We start from the raw sequence: 20,609 nt of genomic DNA on the forward strand, positions 1-20,609 counted from the left end.
TGCCTACAGGGCTACCCCTACGCTACCTGCTACCACCAGAGCATAAGCAGAGGCAGAACTGGGGTCTTCCCCGAAGCGCAGGGACTCAGGGCCAGAGCTGGGCACACATATAAAGCATATCTGGCTCGGGTTTATGATGGCGCCTTTCATCCTTTAGCGTTCACATCCCACAAACTTTCAAGTAACTGAGCTTCGTTGGCACAAATGTTTGAACTCAGTGGGGCCCCAGCCTCTCTGTGCTCAGCTCCTCGTCTGCACGGTGGGATTACAGTACTTCCTGGCGGCAGGGGGCTGCCGTGAGGATATACACATTAACGATTGCGAGGTGCTCACATACCACAGTGCTGCGGGCCCGATAAGCATGTTAGATAGCAAGCTGCTCACATGAATATTCTTGGAAACCAAGTGTTAAATTCAAGCACACAAATCGTCATCTTCGAAGTGCCTGCACCCTCCTCTAACAATAAGCGGAAACCAGACTGCGTAACTTACCTGATCTATCACAACTAAGTCACACCGCTTGAATTTAAATATCTCGGACGAGGGTGAACTCATTGACTAAACGACCGCAAAAAGATCAGCAACACATTCTGCTGGCAAATGAACTCAGAAAGCTGCAGTCAGCCGACAAGATCTCCAGCAGAAAGAGGCAACATTTGTCAAATAAGTTCTTGGATACAGATGATTCACGTGGTTCTCTACGTGTGAGACATACTTGAGCCAGTCTGACAAGCCAGCCGCTAGAGGGCATAGCTACCACTTACCGCTCCTCCAAATCATTGTACCATAGTGTTGACCTTTGAGGAAAAGAAACGATAGAAACCGAATCCTTGTCCACATGAGAAAATACTGCCTACAGGTCTATAAGCAAGTCCCCCACTAGGTCACAGGTAAGAGTGCAGGAAATCCCACCTGGAGGCAGTGACATGGCAGCACTGGCCAATCCATATTGATTCCTGTATCTGGCACTGGTGTGACCGCTCCTAGAATACGGTGTCCAGTTCTGGTGACCACAATTCAAGAAGCATGTTGATAAATTGGAGAAGGGTCAGAGAAGAGCCACGAGAATGACTGAAGGATTAGAAAACCTGCCTTTTAGGGAGAGACTCAAAAAGCTCAATCTATTTAGCCTAACAAAAAGAGGGTTAAGAGGTGACTTGATCCCAGTCTGTCAGTGCCTACATGGGGAACAAGTATTTAATACTGGGCTCTGCAATCTAGCAGAGAAAGGTCTAATACCATCCAATGGCTGAGAGTTGAAGCTAGACAAATTCAGACTGGAAATAGGGTACAAATGAGTGAGGGTCATTAGCCATCAGAACAACTTCCCAAGGGACGTGGTGGAGTCTCCATCACTGGCAAGTTTTAAATCAGGATGGGATGTTTCTGTAAAAGATCTGTCCTAGTTCAAATGGGAATTATTGTGGGAAATCCCATGGCCTGCGGTCTACGCCTGGGGTCTACAGGAGGTCAGACTAGCTGATCACAGGGGTCCATTCTGGCTTTGGAATCTATAAATCCATGGCCTGCCCTGGTGATGCCAGCAGTGACAATACCCTGTTGGGGGAGCCCGCGGCCCTCACCCACCGGGGAGGTCTGTGGCTGCTTGGAAGGAGCCTATGTGTTAAACTCACCTGACTGGCAGCTCCCACTCAGAGATGAGCTCATCTCTATTCTTAGTGTGTTTGCTGAGCGAGCGTTGTTTACCCAGGGCGAGCGGAAGAGGCAGCCATGCGAAAGGCCCAGATGGAGCTGTCGCTGACGACACTGAGTGGCTCCCGTGCCCCATGGGGGAGGCGGCCTTGCTTCTCCACCTGCCCCCGCTGAGGGGGAGTGGGCACCACACCCAGGGCTCCCTCCCCGGCTGCTGCAGGAGGGGCCCCGGGCTGCTGTCGGCTGCTACCATTCCAGGAGGCTGCAGCCTGCTCATGCACAGGGTATCCCAGCATTTCTAACAGCGACCTGCTGTCACTGTGCTTGGCTCAGGCTCGGTGCCTCTCCGACACCCGGCGCTCTGCGGCATCTCCGGGCGGGCGGCTCGGCATCGCTGCCAGCTGTGTCCGCTCAGCAAGGATCTCGTGGTGAATGCAACGGGCCTGAACCTCTAATCACCTGCACCAGTGGGTGCTCCGTGGAACCACTCCTGATGAACACGGGGTGAGCGGGAGCTGAATCGGACTCTCGGGTCCCTCAAGGTGTCAGCCGGCTGCCTGCCGGGGTCAGGAAGGATCCCGCCCGCAATGCACTACGGGATGGCCATGGCTGGAGACGGGACACTGGGTGGGGTGGGCCAGGGCTCTGAGGGGGCACCAAGTAGTCCCTCCCCTAGTGTCACTGGCTGGTTGTTGTTCCCATGCCCAGGGTCTCTGGGGTTGGGAAGGAATTTCCCCCCTGCTCAGATTGGCAGTGATCTCGGGGTTTTTTGCCTTCCTCTGCAGCATGGGGTGCAGGTCCCTCGCCAGGATTATTTGAGGGTATCTCACAGCCGTTTCCCTGCCCTTACAGGGCACAGGTGCACCCTGGTAACTCCTAATCTCAGCCTGTGGCAGACCACAGTCTCGTGTCCTGTGGGCTGTGACACCTGGGTTGTTGGGTTAGTGTTCAGGTGCTGGGTGGGGTGGGTGGCCTGTGATACACAGGCTGTTGGACTGGTGGTCCCTTCTGGCCTAAAACTCCAGAACTCTATAACAGGGACTCTGCCCATTTGCTTTGGGCCTCGCCCAGAACTTTGGGCCCACCCCCCAGCCTTTCTCCTGCCAGCTTTCCTACGTCCTCTCATTCCCAAGTCCTTCCAAGGGAGCTCTGCCTCCCTGATCCACCTGGCAGCTCTCCACCCATAGAGCCCATTTGGCACACAGGGGCTGGGCTGTGAGTAACTCCCTCAGCTCTGCTCTGTCCTCCTCATGGGAACCAGCAGCCGGCAGTGACTCTCAAGGTGATGCTAACTGCTCTTGGTAGGGCAGGTTATCAGCTCACAGAAGTCAGAGATGGAAGAGGTAATGTCCACACATGGTATCAAGTCTCAGTGTCCCAGACGTGCCCCCAGCTAACCGATTACTCAATGAACGGCGATCTCAAATCAAACAGGCACAGTCAACAGAACGGTCATTCCCCATCCTGGATCACAATTCACACCATCATTGAGCTCTAAGCCCTGGTTCCAGATGCGGAAGTGCAGGAGCTCACTTCGATCTCCTTGTTTGAGCCCAGCACTTTCTCGCCACAGTATCCCCAGAGCAATGGGGAGGCGGGGAGCGAAGCCTGTCTCCAAGGAAGCTAAGAATGATCTTTATTTAGCCAGTCCTCTAGGGGCTTCGCTGTCACTATCTGTTTTACGGGAAAGGCACCCAGATATTATGGTGATGGGTGGAAGTATTCAACCCTAAGATAGATAAATAGATTGAAACCTACTGGAGCGTAGACAGGTACCAGTAGGAGAGCAGCTTCCACAGAACAGATGAGCAAGGACTTTATTTCCCACAAGATCTCCATTACACAAACCTACGTCAATTCCAGGCTTAACACTTCAATTGGAAGAAACGCAAACAGAGCAGTAACGTGACGTTGGGAGATACACAAATCCACGGTTCAGCCCAACAATCAATAACAGCTGGAAGTCAGCCAGTGTGCTCACTGCTCCCCCACGACGGAGCCACCATCATAGAGGGCAGAAACAGAGGGTCAGAGAAATCAGCACGGTTACTTGAAATACCAGAGACACCCCCGGTACCGACTGATCCTGGAGAAAAAGACAACTGGATCCCGCAAGGAACAACTCAAGGGAGGAGGGAATGCGCATCGGCATCAGCAGAATCATTGAGGACCCCAGGGTTACTAAGACCAGCTGCTGCATCTAGAGGGAGCCTGACATTGCAACATTGTTAGCCTCAAGGGATGCTCAACAGTAGTTGTGTCCAGAGAAATCCAGCTGGAGAGCCAGGCCTTTGAGAATGCCCGCTGCCAAACAGATGATGTCAGAGCAGCTCAGCGGTGGGGCTTTCCTCCAACCAACCCGCCTCCTGAGTGTTACCAAAGGTGACACATGGCATGGCCTTGCTCCAAATCAACTGAATAGCCTCCCGCCCACTCCCACACTGAGCGGGACTGAGGACTACTCTGCTTCCTCCTGATGCCAACAGGACTGGAATGAGCCCTGAGAATGGACCAGCAGGAATTCCACTTGGACAATCCACATCAGAGAGCCCGCGGTGTCCATGGGCAGGTGGGGAATGCGCCCAATGCACTCTGGGATGAGGGGAAACGCCCAGGTGGGCAGGTATCTTACCCACTATCATGCCAACCTCACACCGGTGATCTTCATAGTAACAGGAAATCATTGTAGCTACCGTGTCATTGACCATGGCGACCACGTCCATCTCGAAATCCTGCGGAGGAGCATACAAAAGAGAGGTCACGATCCCCCAGGCGTTCCAGAGAAGAGCCCAGACAAAAGGAAGCACGCACCCGGGTACAGAACAATTCCAGGGCAGGACCCTGCCGCTAGTAAGGGGCATGTGGAGTGCCCAGTCCACTGATCCAGACTGAGCAGCCAAGAACGCTTCTGCTGAGCGAGGATCTCTCCAGCCCACATTCCCACTGAGGATGTCCTTGAGGCTGAAGGAGCAGGAGGATTGCGACGTGCCCCCGGTGGAGCTGGTGAGCCCGGAGAAGCCCCAGTCTTACCCCACGAGGGCGCATCTGTGCGGAGACGCCGGGGGAACTAGCCAGCACGAACAGCACAAACCATATTTTCATCTCACCCCTCGGCGCTTGATAGCGTCCCTCAAAAGCCCCACAACGTTGTTCCCTTCAGCTCCTGATGCTTTGAAACCCTTCGTCCAGTTCAGAAGGATCCCCTGCGGGACAAGGGGACAAAAGGGTTAGATCAAAGTGCTACAAAGAGAGAAAGCAGAGAGCTAAGCAATCAGTTCTCTGATCTCAATGGATGCGGGGCGGTGCATTACTGCTCATGCATGTCCAGCTGGGCAGTCCCAGCTCCCACAATCAGAGAATCCTAGGACTGGAAGGGACTTCGAGAGATCGTCTACTCCAGTCCCCTGCACTCATGGCAGGACTAAGTATTATCTAGACCATCCCTGACAGGGGTTTGTCTAACCTGCTCTTAAAAATCCCCAGTGATGGAGATTCCACAACCTCCCTGGGCAATTTATTCCAGTGCTTAACTACCCTGACAGTTAGGAAGTTTTTCCTAATGTCCAACCTAAACTGCCCTTGCTGCAATTTAAGCCCATTGCTCATTGTCCTGTCCTCAGAGATTAAAGAGAACAATTTTTTTCCCTTCTCCTTGTACCAACCTTTTATGTACTTGAAAACTGTTATCATATCCCCTCTCAGTCTTCTCTTTTCCAGACTAAACAAACCCAATTTTTCCAATCTTCCCTCACAGGTCCTGTTTTCTAGACCTTTCATCATTTTTGTTGCTCTTCTCTGGACTTTCTCCAATTTGTCCCCATCTTTCCTGGAATGTGGCGCCCAGCACTGGACACAATGCTCTATCTGAGGCCTTATCAGCACGGACTGAGCTTTGGAGTCTGAAGTGTGAGATCTAGTGTAAGTGTGCAAGGGAGCACATGGGTGTACAGAGGAAGCAACGAGTGTGAACGTGACGGGGGATCAGTCGTTGCTCACCTCCAAATAAAGACGCCAGCCCCTATGAAGAAAGGCCAAAGGTATTTAGGTACCTAACTCCCATTGAAATCAATGGAACTTAAATACCTTTGAGGACCTGGGCCTGAGTGTTTAAGGGATCTGCTGTGTACAGATGGGGGCTCACGCTCACACTGTGAACCACTTCCCTGGAGATGCGGGATGCAGCTCCGTGGCTCAGCATGGGAAGGGGCAGTGAAGATCAGGCATGGCTCCTCCAGTCTGCCCACAGTCGCACTCCCTCACTATTCTTTGCAGCCTCTCTCACCCTTCACCTCTGATCTGCCCGCAGGAGTCACCCTGCCTTGGCCTCACCTTGTCAATATCCTCATGCCTCACGGGGAAGGAGAATGTGAAGCCCAGAGGCAGCTTTTTGTGTTTCATCTGGTGTTTATCCAGGAAGTCGGAGATGCACTCGGAGATGTAATCGAAGAGCTGGAAAAGGGAGGCCCCAAGTCATTCCAAAATCACGACAACAGCATTGCTGGGCATTTCCCATCAGCCCTCCAACCACCAACCTCCTCCTGCCTTTGAGACACTGACACCTCCTCTATGGGACAGCTGGCTCCACGCTCCCTGTTGCTCCATGCTGCCCAGTTCTCTAGCCTCTACACAGGCCCATTGATTGACTTTCTGTTGCATGTTGCCTCAGTAACAAAGACTGTCAGTGATTATTACCCGGAAAACCACACGCACTACATAAAGATTTCTACGGCGCACACGGTATAGACAGGCAGATGTCTGCAGTCGCAGCATTGCCCGCCAGATGGCACCCAGCCCTCTGGTATAATGTAGCAGCCATTGCGATGGCATTTCCTAATTCCAGCTTTGGAGATCGGCAAAATCTGTGCTCAAGGGTAGCTCTTGCCTGTCTCGGAGCTGCCAAGAGCACGCGGGCTAGCACCGCTGGCCATGGCTTCCAGCCACGCCTCTTCGGCTGAGTTGATGTGTGCAGCTGCCCAGTCCTAGCTGGAGGTACAGAGGAAATGAATACTGGTAGAGGAGGCTGGGATTGGGCAGAGCCTGGTGTGTGTGAACATGTGTATGTGAGAGCAGATGACTTTATCTCTGCCCCAAATCCAGTTGTCTGTACCCTACTGGCCTTCCTCTGACATGCAGATTCGTTGAAGGAATTACTCTTAGATAGAGCTGGGTGAAATTTTCCTCGTCAAAACCTTTTTGGGGTGGGGGAGAAAAATTCTGACATGACTTTGGTGTGTCTGTGCCAGGCAAGTGGTTAGATGATGTAGCTGCCATGTCATGGGTGGAATGTATTGTTACACAGAGAAGCTGAAGTCTTCGGGAACAATACCGAGATCTGTGACTGGTGAGTGCTGGAATTTGAGTAGAGGGATGGTATAATTCTGTGTTTTGATTTGAAAATTTTATTAGTTCAGTCCTCCCCTTCACATATTTAAGTATTTTGTGTCCCTAGTAATGGCTATTTTAACGCAGCCAGTAAAATTAATTATCCACACAATTATTGTACCTCTCTGATCATGAAATATTAATCAGCTGGATGGGAGGGGGCAGATAAAAGGGTTAAACTGGGCCTCCAAAATAAAAGATTCCTAATTTCCAGATGTGTCAAAATCTACAAACTCAGAGGCAGCAGCTTTTGCTCCTAAAGACCCATACGTGAGAACAGGACTTTTGCACCTCCGTTTTATTCTTATCACAAAGACGCTTTAGCAAAAATCAAAACAAAAATCCTATCTGTTTTATGGCTTGGATGAAGCTAAAACTTTTTTGACCCAGCTGTCTAATCAAGCTGCCACTGAGGTTACACCTAAAAACGGACTATCAAACACACAGGTACCCCAATCTGAGGACCTTAGAATGTATTGCCTGTCATAGCTGCCATTTGAATAATTACATATTAACAGAGCTGGTCGGAAAATGAGAAATTTCAAGTTTTTTGGCAAAAAATCATTTCAATTTGGTAATGGCTGCAGCAGTGCCTCATGGGAGTTGTAGTTCAGGTCCCTAATATTCCCATTCTCCTCCACAGGCCGGGCTCCCCAGTCATACTACATCTCTCATGATGCACCACAGCCTCCCTTCTTAGTGCAGGGAGGTGGTTCACTGTGGCCCTGGCCTGGCCGTGGTGCATCATGGGAGATGAAGTCCTGCCATAGAAGAAAATGAGAGCATTAGACATGCAAACTACAACTCCCATGAAGCACGCCAGCAGCATTTCACAACTGAAATGTTTCCATTTTTGAACATTCTTGTTTTGAACCCCCCCCCACAAAAAAAAAAAAAACAACCCAAACCCACACACCCATATTTTATGTGGGAAGCAAGAAACCCTTTTTGTTTTGCCTAAAACCCAATTTTCCATCGAAAAACAGTCTCAACAGAAAATTTTTGTCCAGCCCTACAAATTATACCAGAAAAAATCAATATGAATCTGCCAGGCTACCCATATTCTGTCTAGCCTTAAATCCTAAAGTCACTGGGGTCTTTTGATCTCTTCAAGACCCTACCTCAGTCTTTGTATGGCTAATGTTAGCTAAACCTGGTCTGTCCTCAGAGGCTTGTCTCTTTAGTTTTCATGAAGGATAAACAATTAAAAATCAACTAGGACAAGTTCTCCAAACTTTGTGACACAAAGAGAACTCGTGCTGAGGTGCAGGAGTATAAAGGTTGTATTGGCTTTCCTTTAGTGTGGGCTGTATAACGGACTTATGGCTTCACACAGGCTCCCTAAAGGATGGCCAATTACCGTGTACCCTTGCCTCACCACTGCAGCTGGGCAAAATTTTCAGAAGAACAGCTGATTACCAAAAAATGCAGTTTTAGGCCAACTGAAACTCTTCAAAAATTCAGGCCAAATTTGGCAAAGAGTTTTGGCACAAAAATGAAAACAAAACAAAACAAAACAAAACAAAACATTCAGTAAAGTCAAACCATTTTGTTTTGACCTTTTGGAATGAAACATTTCCACTTTTCCTTTCTAAACAAAGTTTCTTTTAAAACTTAGTTAGATTTCAAAAAAGGATAAGAAGACTTGAAAACAAAATGACACAAAAAATGAAATAATAAAAAAACTGTTTTGGCGTGAACGAAATATTTTGCTGGATGTAAAATTAAATTTTTGGAGGCTTTTCAGTGAGAAAAACTGAAAATTTTCTGTTTCGGGTCAATTTCCCCCCAAGATTTTTCAGTTTAGCCACCAAACCAAAAAAATCATTTGTTCAGCGATATTTACCACACTAAGCACAGAATATTGGAAGCCCTGCTACAGCGACTTCCCGCATGGTTCCTTTCTGGTAAAGTAAGGATATATCCATGTTTTACTCTGTACATTACTCCTAATATCCCATAAAGAAAGTGGACCCTCCCCCATCCTTTCTGCCCCTCTGAAGGAGACCTTCCATGGCCTGTTGGAGTTGGATAGATCTAGAAAATCAAACAGACAACTTAGCTTTTTCTTCAGCACCTTTAGTATTTCTCCAGTCCAGTTGCCTTTTCATTTCCCACCCCAGCTGTCACCTGCCCATCTTCGGATTGGAGAGTTTGTCTAGGGGACGCCTGCCAGCATCTTGTTTTCACGGCTCTTTTGGCCAAGCACTCGCTCACCATTTCGGCTGTTCCCGTCATGGCGTCCTCTGGGATGGAATACATCTGATGCTTTGTCGTCACGCTCCACTGCCCTTCTTCCCCTTCACCCACTTTCACCAGCATCACACGGAAGTTGGTGCCGCCGAGATCCAACGACAGGAAGTCTCCGACCTCTGCAATGTCAGGATGAAGCTTAACAGTTCAAGAGTTACTTAGCTGTTGTCTTGTGTTTGTACTACGCCTAGCGCAATGGGCCCTGGCCCATGACTGGGTTCCTAGACGCTACGAAAATTAACAGTAGAATTCAGGGTTGAAAAATTCCCCCCAAAACTTTTTTTCTGTTGGAAAATTGGGGATTTGATTCAATGGACATTTTCATGGAAAGTATCTGTTTTTTGGGGGGGGGAATGTTTTTGTTTTTTCCATCAAAAGGACAGAAAATTTTCAGTCCAAAACCCAAACTGTTCCCTCCCCTTCCTGTGGAAAATTTCTACTTTTTGTCAAAAACCAAAACCTGAAAAACCATGGCTAAAAATCAAAAATATTTCTGTCAAAAACGGTTTGTTTTTTCACTGAAATTTTAGGGGGTTTTGACCAAACATTTTCTGGGTTTTGGCCTCAAATGTTTGTTTTTTCAACAAAAGGTCAACTTTTTTCATGGAGAAAAAAATCCCATTTTCCGACCAGCTCTATTCCTGACTTGTCACGTTCACCGCCTGGACCCCTGCAAAGGAAGGCAGTTAATAACTTGGAAGACTTGCTTAGAAAGCAAATGGAGAAAGACCTGTCTTTTCCCTTCTGCTTGTCCCTCCATTTTACAGACACGTTGGTTTCTCTCTTATGCGTCCAAATGACTCGAACATGGCTGGGTTCTGTTTGGCAATTTCAGTTTCCGGCCAGCCTCTTTGATAGGAAGCCCAGCACACCAGGTGAGCCAGCACCATCCCTGATGTCAACACAGTTCCTGCCACGGGGTTTGTCACTTATCTCTTGCTACTGCTGGAGGGAGGTGGGGGGAATTCAGGAGATTGCGTAAAGATCCACAAAACGTCTCTTTGGGGGCCAGCATAACGACAAACCTGCCTTCCACTGATTGAATGAGGCTCGTGCCACAGAGTCAGCGCTCGCCTCTCCCAAACAAGCCCTGGCCTCTGTGCTAGCCAGCAGAGTTTGCAAAAGATCAGGCAACTGCCATGCTCCCCTCTGATCTAGAAGATAACAAGGAGTGGAGACAGGTGCCCTGAAATCACCTAATCCTGGAAGGTGCTGGGCACCTCTTGAGAAAGGCAGAACCTCCTCATCTCCCACAGACTTCACTGGCACTGGAGGGCCCTCTCAGCAGACGGTGGCAGGACTGAGGTTCAACAGGCTGTTCAGCCCTCTCTAGCCCTTCTTCTAGTGGGTCTTTAATGGATTCCAAGGCCAGCGCGCTTAGAATCATAGACGATTAGGGTTGGAAGGGACCTCAGGAGGTCATCTAGTCCAACCCCCTGCTCAGAGCAGGACCAACCCCAACTAAATCATCCCACCCAAGGCTTTGTCAAGCCTGACCTTAAAAACCTCTAAGGATAGATTTCAGAGTAGCAGCCGTGTTAGCCTGTATCCGCAAAAAGAAAAAGAGTACTTGTGGTACCTTAGAGACTAACAAATTTATTTGAGCATGAGCATACGATGAAGTGAGCTGTAGCTCACAAAAGCTTATGCTCAAATAAATTTGTTAGCCTCTAAGGTGCCACAAGTCCTCCTTTTCTTTCTAAGGATAGAGATTCCACCACCTCCCTAGGTAACCCAATCCAGTGCTTCACCACCCTCCTAGTGAAATAGTGTTTCCTAATATCCAACCTAGACCTCCCCCACTGCAACTTGAGACCATTGCTCCTTGTTCTGTCATCTGCCACAACTGATTGATCCCTCCCCCAACCTGCGAGCAGCACGCCCTCGGTGGAGAGTAGCGGAGGGATGGTGATCAAATTCTTACCCCAGGCTGGGTGGGTCCCTGTCTCCGTGTACCCATGGGACCAGTGAGAGGTGTAGGGGTGGGAAATTCTGCACTCTCATTTCCCCATGGGCGTCCACACCCTGTAGGATAATGTGTTACCTGAGCCTTCGGGTGTGGAGCGCACGTAAGTGGGCAGCATTTTCACAGAGGCTTCCTCATGTGTATCCAGCTTCAACCCCCGATCCATTTCCTTCTGCATCCGACGCATCACCTTCTTCAGATCCTCCTCTTGCAGCCGGAACTCAGACAGGATCTGCTCTACCTACGGCAGCAGAGGTGCAGGTAAGCGGGGAGGGACCCAGGCGAGTTTGTGCCCGGGAAGGACGAGGAGCAGGGGATCTAACGCCCAAGACCTCATTCACTTACACCTAGCCTGTGCAGAAAGGACAGGCTTGGTGCATCAGGGACCCTTGTGCAGGGAGCTCGTCAGAGGCAGTGCATAATCCAAGAGGTCTTCTGGCCGCCCAGGAGAAAGGGAAAGCCTAGAACGCAGCATGGGCATCCAAAGTGATCAGAGTAGAGATCAAGAAACTAACCAGATAACAGCTCAACCCAGCCACTCCTGCCTGGGTGTGATTTGGGGTAGTGTGACAGAGCAGCCATGGGAGAAGGAGGTGGGTAGTTATGAGTTTCACACTGTCCAAGCTTTAGGTTCGTGTGCTGTCAACTGCAGTAATAATAAGGTTTTCAGGGCCTCAGTTAAATTATTTGTTAATGTTTAATTAAAATCCCCTTAACTAAGTTTCTTTTGACCTCATAGCTTTTTGATTAGAGAAAATCAACTCAATGTGGTTTTATGGCTTTTATTTAAGAGCCTAAATGACTATAAGGCTAATTAGTTAATTATACTTCCCTAAAGTGCTAAACAATATGACAATCAGACTGAGGTTAGAACGTAAATCAGATTAATCAATCAAAGAGTTAACAATAGTACAAATTTAAATTGGTTAACTAACAATAAAAACAAGTTGAGACCAACAGTGGATTCAAATCATTGCATGAGCCCAGTTAATCATTAAATTACAAAACTATATCATACCAGTAATTGAATGGCTGACGTTTTCAATCTGTATCCTTTCCCTTGTGGAAAGGATGGGCTAAAACTGGAATTTTTACAAACCCAAAATGGCCTTCAGTGATCTGTGATAAGATTTGCAGTAACCTAGGTTAATTTCGTACTATGGGCTCTCACACACGCACACGACAAGCCTCTCCTCGCAGGCGTTCCTGCACAGGTATCAGGAATTCTGTGAAGGAAACAAAAGGAGGAAAAGTCACTGGGGAAAAGAAAAAGGATCTGCTCTTTGTCTTGCTTGATCTGTTGAGCTTCCGAGAGCCAATGAAGAACTGCAGTGTAGGGAAGCAGGCAATGTCTTCTGGCTCAGGTACCATCACGTGAGCGGGTATCAACCTCTGGTCAACTGGCTGGTTTGTGGTGTCTTGGGCTTCACTGCCCATGGGACCAGCCCAGGGAAAACAGGAGTGTCAGCCGTTTGGTTGTTGTTACGGGGATCTGGAGAGGAGCGCACTTCTTCCTTGCTTACCTGGTCTTTTAAGGTTGAGATTCAAGCTGGTCACATCCGATAGGACCTCCCCAGAGATCTTCTGGGCAAATCAGGTGATCACAGGTTTTGCACCTCAACTGCATTGTCCAGTCCTGATCAAGTGAGGCCAGGCTGACCTTTCGTCCATTCTTGGGGGCCCTCCTTCCTAGGGGACTGCTTCTGTGTCCCATCCACAAGTCCACATGTTTATCCCAAGCAAGTGATAAGGAAATAACAGGAGCTGACGCCTCCACCAAACTGTCTCAAGCCCCGTTGAGTCAACAATCCAGGCTCCTCAATGGCTTCTTGACCATTAGGGTCTGGCCACTTTCCTGGTCATAACTCATAATCCATTATTCTTCACTAGATCACACATCTCATGCTTCTGCTTTCTCAAGGCCCAGGAGACCTCACGACCACAGTAAGAAGTTACAAAACTGTCATCTGTCTGGGCAACTTCGTATTTCCCCCTACCAAAGCTAAGTTGCTTCAAAAGCGACTTTTAAACCCCATTACCTTAAACTTATTACAAATACAGCCAATTAAAGTTTATGCTTAATGTCTGCTTTGCTATAGCCCGCCAGGCTGGACATTGTAATTCCGCCGCCTTAAAACACCCTGTTTACTTCCCAGCATATGATGTAGCATATGTTAACATCCACCCTTGCCAACAGCGCAGAACTGCAGCCACTGGTCTGATCTGTCTTTTGTAATGTTGGAATTGGCACCAGTCTCTCCGGCTGAAATGTATTTCCTAGAGGTCCTGTCCCAAAGTAAGCAACAGTGATCTTAGACAAAGAGGACCCCAGATCTTCTGGCTTGTCCTCAGAGTACGGTCACTGAGCTGTAAGGACCATCACCACTGACCTTGACTTGCTGTTTGCACAGAAAACAATGATGTGTCAGAGTTTAGTCAGCAATCTGCTGCCAGTCACTCCACACAGGCTTCAACCAACTGTGTATCTGTTCCCTGCACCCACGCCTCCGCTGTGGGGCAGCAGCCGGAGCAGACGTCACCTCTCACTCCCACTCGGAGCACGGCTCTCTGCCGCTCAACCTCTCTTTCCCTTCCAGGGTGTCCTGCTCTCCTTGGGAATAAAATCCCCCAAGTGATGGAATGAGTCCCTCTCCTCCCCCAGGGACAGCTTCACAGGTTCTGTGAGGAGACTCATGCCGCAGTGGAGGTTTCAAAATGACCTAGGCAGACAGTGCAGGGGAGGCGTGACTGACAGGAAGGAGAAGGAGGACAGGGCATAGGGCAGGGGGTGAGGGATGTCAGAACCCCGAGGCAACAGCTGCTGTAGGCCATCAGTATTTCGTGAGGGACAATCTGGTAAGTGAAAAAGATATGGGGCCTGATTTTGTGCCGGGATCACTCCCCTGCTTTCAGTGAAGTTACTCCGGATTTGCACTCGCCAGTGAGAGCAGAATCAGGTCCATTTGATGTTGTAGAGTCGTCTCATGATTTGGAGAGGGGATGGGAGGGGATTTTAAACTCATCTGCAGTTTCCTTAACCCGCCATGTCCCACTTTCTCTTTGTTTGATGTCACTTTGAATTTCCTGGTGTCTGGGTTATTAATTTATAAATTCCTTTTAATGGTTTCTTTTCCGTCTGGAATGATGGCTACGTATTTCCAATCTCAATTCCATCCTAACCATTTTGTTTGTTCCTGGACACACGTACAAACAATGGCACATGCTCATCTGCATCCTGCTATATTTACCGTAGATCAAATATGCTTCGATGAAATGAAAATGGACTGTAAAGCAAATCAATCAGACAGTAGGTCCAGTGGGTTCTGAGGCTATTTTAATGGGTAGAACACAGCCATAAATACTGTGAGGGAACCACATACGCCCAGTGAGGGCCAGATACACACCGTGGAATAGAGAACACTGTGTACACCCTCCTAGAGCTCAGAGGACAGTTCCCAGTTCCGATGCACTATGAAAACATCACCACAGCGGGACGATCACCATTGCTTCCCAAAGGGAAACGGCTGGAGCGTAACCCTTGGGGCATTTAAACCGAGCCTGAAGAAAACATTATACAAGTCCCCTAGAGAAGGACTTTGTACTGGTCCCCCAGGGCGGTACGGGATGGGACCTTGGGCGCTCTTCCACATCTAATCTAAATGGAGCGGTTCTTTCGTAACTTGAGGGACCGCCAGCGGTCTGCAGGGAGGCCAGCGCCCCATATTTCGTGCTATATTTAGGACAGGCTCATGCCAGTTCCTAAATATAGAAGCCTTGCATCACCCTCGTGTTTGCAATGCCCTGCCGTTTGGTAGCCTCCCTACCTCGCCCGCTCCCAAGAGTTCACGCAAAGAACCCCTCCTCCCCACCTTCTACTGTGCGTAGTGAATGGCTCGCGAACTCCTGGGTCTGGCGTTTGCACTGAGCGGGCCCCACCGAGGACACTCCAGAGCCTCAAGAGGGGCGAGAAGTGGGGAACTTAATCCCAGTGGCCAGGCAGGGCCATTACCCCTTGCTGCACCCTCTGCAGGAAGGAGAAGACACAGGATGAGATTCAGATCCCATTTCTGGAAGGAGCATGCCACAGCATCCCAGTGCTCTGATCTGTCAGCCAGAACCCCACAGATCCCTCATTACACACTACCCCCGATCCTCTGTCTGTGGCAGGCCCTGGGGTAATCCCCATTTCCCTGAGCCAGCGGCTTCCCCATGGGTTCATCTGTGATTATAGGACATGGCCCCCTCTTTTCTCCCTCTCCCCAACTTTCTCCTCTTAGGTGGCCCCATGACACCATCCTCTTCTCCCCATCCCACCTGCCCCTTCCCCTTTGGGTCTCGACTACCAGACACTCTCCCCACTCCTCCCTGTTCTACTGTTTCACTGCTTCTTTCAAGTCACTTAGATCTAGCCTGGCTCTTCAGCTCAAGCTGTAGAGATCATCCCGCTTTGAGCTCTGGAGGTTCCTGGTGTTGGCCCACACAGTGGTCTGCCAACTATGTCTGGCTAAGACTAATAATCACCAGTACCCCAAACCTCTGCTGATGACCACTTTCTGCTCTGAGTGCCAGGTGGACCCCTCCACCCTGCCCTCTCTGATATAAACACAGAGTTGGGGATGAGGGCAGGAGGAGAAGCTGGATAGGACAGAAAAGGTTTGGCATTTATTTCTCCTGTGGGTTAATTTTGGCTTTTTAATTTCATGCATCTATTATGATGATAGGTCGGCACCCCAGTCACAGACCAGGTCCCCGTTGTGCCAGGCGCTGTACAAACACAGAGCAAAAAGATGGTCCCCGCCCCAGAGAACACACTATCTAAGGGTCAGACAAGAGGCAACAGATAGATGCCAACAGACCAATGCGGGAGTACAAGGAAACAATGAGACGCTGGCCAGCCTGACAGAAGTGACAGAAGCACCCCAGCGGCCAAATTGTTGTCAAGTTTTTGCAGGGTACGTGACAAAGGAGAATGTTAAGGAGAGATTTGGAGGAGAGTGTTTACGGGCAGCTCCTCCCAAACACAAGGGGCAGCATGGGAGAGAGCATGAACATGCTTCCTTTGCCTTCACTGCTCTGTGCCTCAGTTTCCAAAACCTCAACTGGAACACAGGGGAAACTGGTCTTTTTTCCCCCCACCCCCTGTTCACATCACTCAAAAGTGTCTGATCTGATTTTGCTCAAACTTTCCAGGAGCATTCCTTCCTCTTTGGGCTGAGTCTGGGAGGTATTACTGCCGAAGCAGATTGTTGGGGTGAATTAGGAGCCACTGAAAAAGGGAGTGCAGGACAGACACCACAGCTCCACTTTAGCAACCGCAATTTATATGTCAAGCCAAAATATCTGAGAGACGCTACCTGCTGTATTGCCAGTGAAGGCCAACGCTCAGTTCACAGCAGTAGCTGAAGGCCTCACTGGCATTTAAAGTGCTGTCATATTTGGGCTGAGTCGGGGAGAAAAAAAAGCTTTTCTTCTTAAACTAATATAATATCTTTCCCAGCCTGGGAAACAGATGGAAGCAGAGCACGATGGCGGCTATCCAGGAAGGATGTATTCAGTAAGTTTTCTTGCTGATGGTCAAAGAAAGTAGCCTGAAATATCTTTCCCATTACTCAGCCAGCTGTGACCCTGCTCTGCCACAGAGGTCCCGTGTGCCCTTGGGCAAGTCACTTAGTCACTCTGCCACTCAGTTCCCATCTGTGAAATGGGGATTACAGCCTTGACCTACCTCTCAGGGACGTGTGACAATAAATGTGCTAACGACTGTGAGCTGCTGAAATGCTCCAGTGATGGGGGCCAGGTAAGTCTCTACCTAGTGAGCCTTGCTCCAAGTTGAGGAGGTGCACAACCATTTAGGCTTTCATTCCTTTCTAGGGTTTCCTCTGGCCCTGTCATATAGTAGAATCATAGAATCATAGAATATAAGGGTTGGAAGGGACCCCAGAAGGTCATCTAGTCCAACCCCCTGCTCAAAGCAGGACCAATTCCCAGTTAAATCATCCCAGCCAGGGCTTTGTCAAGCCTGACCTTAAAAACCTCTAAGGAAGGAGATTCTACCACCTCCCTAGGTAACGCATTCCAGTGTTTCACCACCCTCATAGTGAAAAAGTTTTTCCTAATATCCAATCTAAACCTCCCCCACTGTAACTTGAGACCATTACTCCTCGTTCTGTCATCTGATACCATTGAGAACAGTCTAGAGCCATCCTCTTTGGAACCCCCTTTCAGGTAGTTGAAAACAGCTATCAAATCCCCCCTCATTCTTCTCTTCTGCAGGCTAAACAATCCCAGCTCCCTCAGCCTCTCCTCATAACTCATATGTTCCAGACCCCTAATCATTTTTGTTGCCCTTCGCTGGACTCTCTCCAATTTATCCACATCCTTCTTGAAGTGTGGGGCCCAAAACTGGACACAGTACTCCAGATGAGGCCTCACCAATGTCGAATAGTATGGGTGCACCACTTGCATTAACAAATTTATCCTTGCAACTCCCCCACAGGGTAGGGAAGGGTTAACGATCTTCATTCCAGAGTTGGGGAAACTGAGGCACAGAGCACTGACGGTCAAACTGACGTCTCCGGGAGCTGGAAGTGCTTAACAACCACCAGACCCCTGTAAATGATGGAGCCGCTGGTCCGAGAGGGCAGGAAGAGCGCCTGCATCTCCTGGGCTCCAGGCTAGTGCCCTCACTAAAACAGCATCTGTGCTCTTGTTGCTGTGATGTGGAATCAAAGTGCATGTTGCCTCGTTATTTAATGAGATGCATAAAACAGCAATAAGCTGCATGCGATGCCCTGGGCCCGTTTCCATAATGGCCGTCTCACAGTAGCATAGGATGCACAGAAGACACAAGGGGGCGCCCTACAGTTACAAGGGTATTTCCAACATAGGACTGACAACCCTGACCCCTCAACCCTGACCCCCCTCCTCCCCTCAACCACCAAACACTGACTCCCCCTTCCAACCTCGCACCCCAACAGACCCCTCTTCCAACCCCCACACCCCGACCAACCCAAAAGAGCAAATTCGTAATGTCTAAAACCAAAACAGAGTTTTGACTCTGAAGAGGAGGAGTGCCAGAGACACCATGGGACTTCGCTACTGCTACTGATTTCATGTGGAGGGTGCCCAGATACCACGGTGACGGGCAGAAGGAGAAAGCCATCAAATAAGATAATCTTTCCTTCCCATCCAAAAATACCTACCCCAGCAGATCATTATAAAAGCCCATCCACACGGGGCATCTCAGTTTGACTCAGCAAAATCCCCTGCACGTGCCCAGGGAAGAGATGGGCTTGGCCTTGTAACTTCTGTACTAGGTCCACAATTGGACTCACACGTTACATGCACCATTGCAATTAGCTGTGAGACCAAATGGCCCAGTGTTCATCGTGACCTGCTCAGGTCAGACTCGCTGGTTGCCAAATTAGAGGCCCGTTTGGAAACGTGGCACTTAAAAGAATTGAGTTCCTGGTGTGTGTTCAGAGCTTGGGGCCACGTCCTGGCTGTGACCTCCAGGACCGCAAAACGTGACTGATTTAAAGGATGAGAAGAGCCCTCAAACAAGAGCAAAGTGGGCACAAACACTGCCCTTCTGGTTGTGTTTTACCCCCGCTTTGCACCGGGGTGAGCTAATCTGAGCCCCTTTCCCTGTCTATGTTCCCATTCTCGTGCTGCCCTGGGTGGAATTCTCCGGCCTGGTGATGATATCTAGGAGCTTGATGACCTACTGATCCCTTCCGCCCTTAAATTCGGTGCGTCTGTGACTCTATGAACTTCCCCATCCTTTGGATCCCCTGCAAACAACCTACGGCTGGTGCGATGCTGCCTGAGGAGTTCTCTCGGGGACTCACAACTCGCTGGTGCTGAGTGCAAGGATACAAAACTCGGACACGTTTTTTTCTAGATCTGTGCAAGACCAACAGCCAGGGGAGCGCTCACACAGCTACCCAGCTAAGCCCTGCAGAGCTAACGGCCAGGCTGCTTTCTGGTTTGCTGCGGCCAGGGAAGCAAGCCCATTGCCGGTGTCTAGACAGAGCTCCGCCGTAACCACAGCGACAAGCTGTTTGGCCAGGTCTTCCCCATTCAATGAGAAGCGTACGCGCCTTTGGCACGTTGTGAATGGCATGAAAGGGTGTTGCTGAGCTGGGACGCGGCGAGCCCAAGCCCCTAAGCGGTGGCAGCTAGAATGTGGAGCCATGGATAGAGAATCCACCACCACCCTGGGTAATTGTTCCAATGTTTAAACTTACAAATGGGGAAACTGAGGCACAGAGCGAGCAATGACTTGCCCAATGTCATCCAGCCAACTAGTAGCAGAGGTGGGATTTGAACCTAGGGCTCCAAAGTCTCATTCTGATACCCCAACCACTAAGCCACGCTGCTTCCCACCCGGTGCAGCAGCCAGCAAAGCTGGCCAGGCACATGGATGAGCACAGGAAACCCCGCACCCACATCGCGAGCACTCCGAGTTCGGGGAGGGTCATCCCAGCCCCTCCGGCGGAGAAGCACGCAGAGCAGTGTCCCTCAGGGATTCTCCATCTTCCCTGCCCGCCTTGGGCCTTCCGCACAGCTGCTGCTCTCCAAGGGTTCCAAACAAAGGGGAAAGGCATGAAGCCCCCAGGGTCATTCCCAGCCACAGTGCAAACCCCAGGAGCACCCACTGCTAGGGAGGCACCTGCCAATTTCAGACCCTGCCAACCATTGGCAGGGCTGAGCCCGCCCTTGGCTGATGCCAGTCTTGGTCTCTCAGCTGCCCTTGGCTGCAGCGCACGTGGCAAGCCAGGCACTTGCCCCCCAGAACTCACTCCTACTCATCTCAAGCACTGAGCCCAGGTCCCCAACAACCACCATCCAAGCTATCCCTGCCCACCACAGGGACTGACACCAGGCCCCCAGGGTCCTCCACCTCGGGCCCTAACCCAGGCACCACCATTCAGCAAATGCCGGCTCGAGTGCCCTGGTTTCTCTTTGGCTCAGGTCGATGCCAGCTGGGATCTTTGGTTCCTGAGGCGTTGCCAGGAGCACCCCGCCCTGCTCTGCCGCAGACAGCATGCTGGGGAAAAATGATGAACCCAGCACCGTCTCTGAGACCCTTGCTGGGAGTCCCCAGGGCACAGAGGGGCACTGAAAACGACCAAGCAGGGCTGCGTGCCGGAGATGAGGGGAGCGAGGAGGGGTCTTTCACCTGAGGACCACCAAGGCCTTTCCAGACATCACTCACCACAACAGCCTTGTGACCGAGGGAGGATTAATGCACCCCCATTTGACAGGGGAGGGGCAACAGAGAAGTTAAACACACTAACCCAGGGCCAGCAGCAAAGTCAGGAAAAAAGGCTAGGAGTCCTGACTCCCAGGC

The 20,609-nt window shown here is 50.0% G+C and overlaps 1 protein-coding gene and 1 long non-coding RNA gene across 3 annotated transcripts in view; one reads left to right on the forward strand and one right to left on the reverse strand.

Annotated features, from left to right (window-relative positions):
• Positions 1 to 20,609, reverse strand: part of GCK (glucokinase) — a 35,772-nt gene that overhangs the window by 9,669 nt on the left and 5,494 nt on the right. For both annotated transcript variants that reach the window (XM_048829406.2, XM_075123367.1), the window contains exons 2-6: positions 11,333 to 11,495; positions 9,253 to 9,407; positions 5,983 to 6,102; positions 4,761 to 4,856; positions 4,286 to 4,385 (exon numbers count right to left, since the gene is read on the reverse strand). In XM_048829406.2, coding sequence (XP_048685363.1) covers positions 4,286 to 4,385; positions 4,761 to 4,856; positions 5,983 to 6,102; positions 9,253 to 9,407; positions 11,333 to 11,495 — 634 coding nt within the window. The remainder of the gene's footprint in view (positions 1 to 4,285; positions 4,386 to 4,760; positions 4,857 to 5,982; positions 6,103 to 9,252; positions 9,408 to 11,332; positions 11,496 to 20,609) is intronic.
• Positions 1,237 to 11,486, forward strand: LOC142070137 (uncharacterized). The gene is made up of 3 exons (XR_012666106.1): positions 1,237 to 2,157; positions 10,056 to 10,163; positions 11,403 to 11,486. It is a non-coding gene; the product is annotated as an uncharacterized LOC142070137 (long non-coding RNA).

This window comes from Caretta caretta, chromosome 26 (assembly GCF_965140235.1).
Source record: "Caretta caretta isolate rCarCar2 chromosome 26, rCarCar1.hap1, whole genome shotgun sequence".
Classification (NCBI taxonomy): Eukaryota; Metazoa; Chordata; order Testudines; family Cheloniidae; genus Caretta; species Caretta caretta.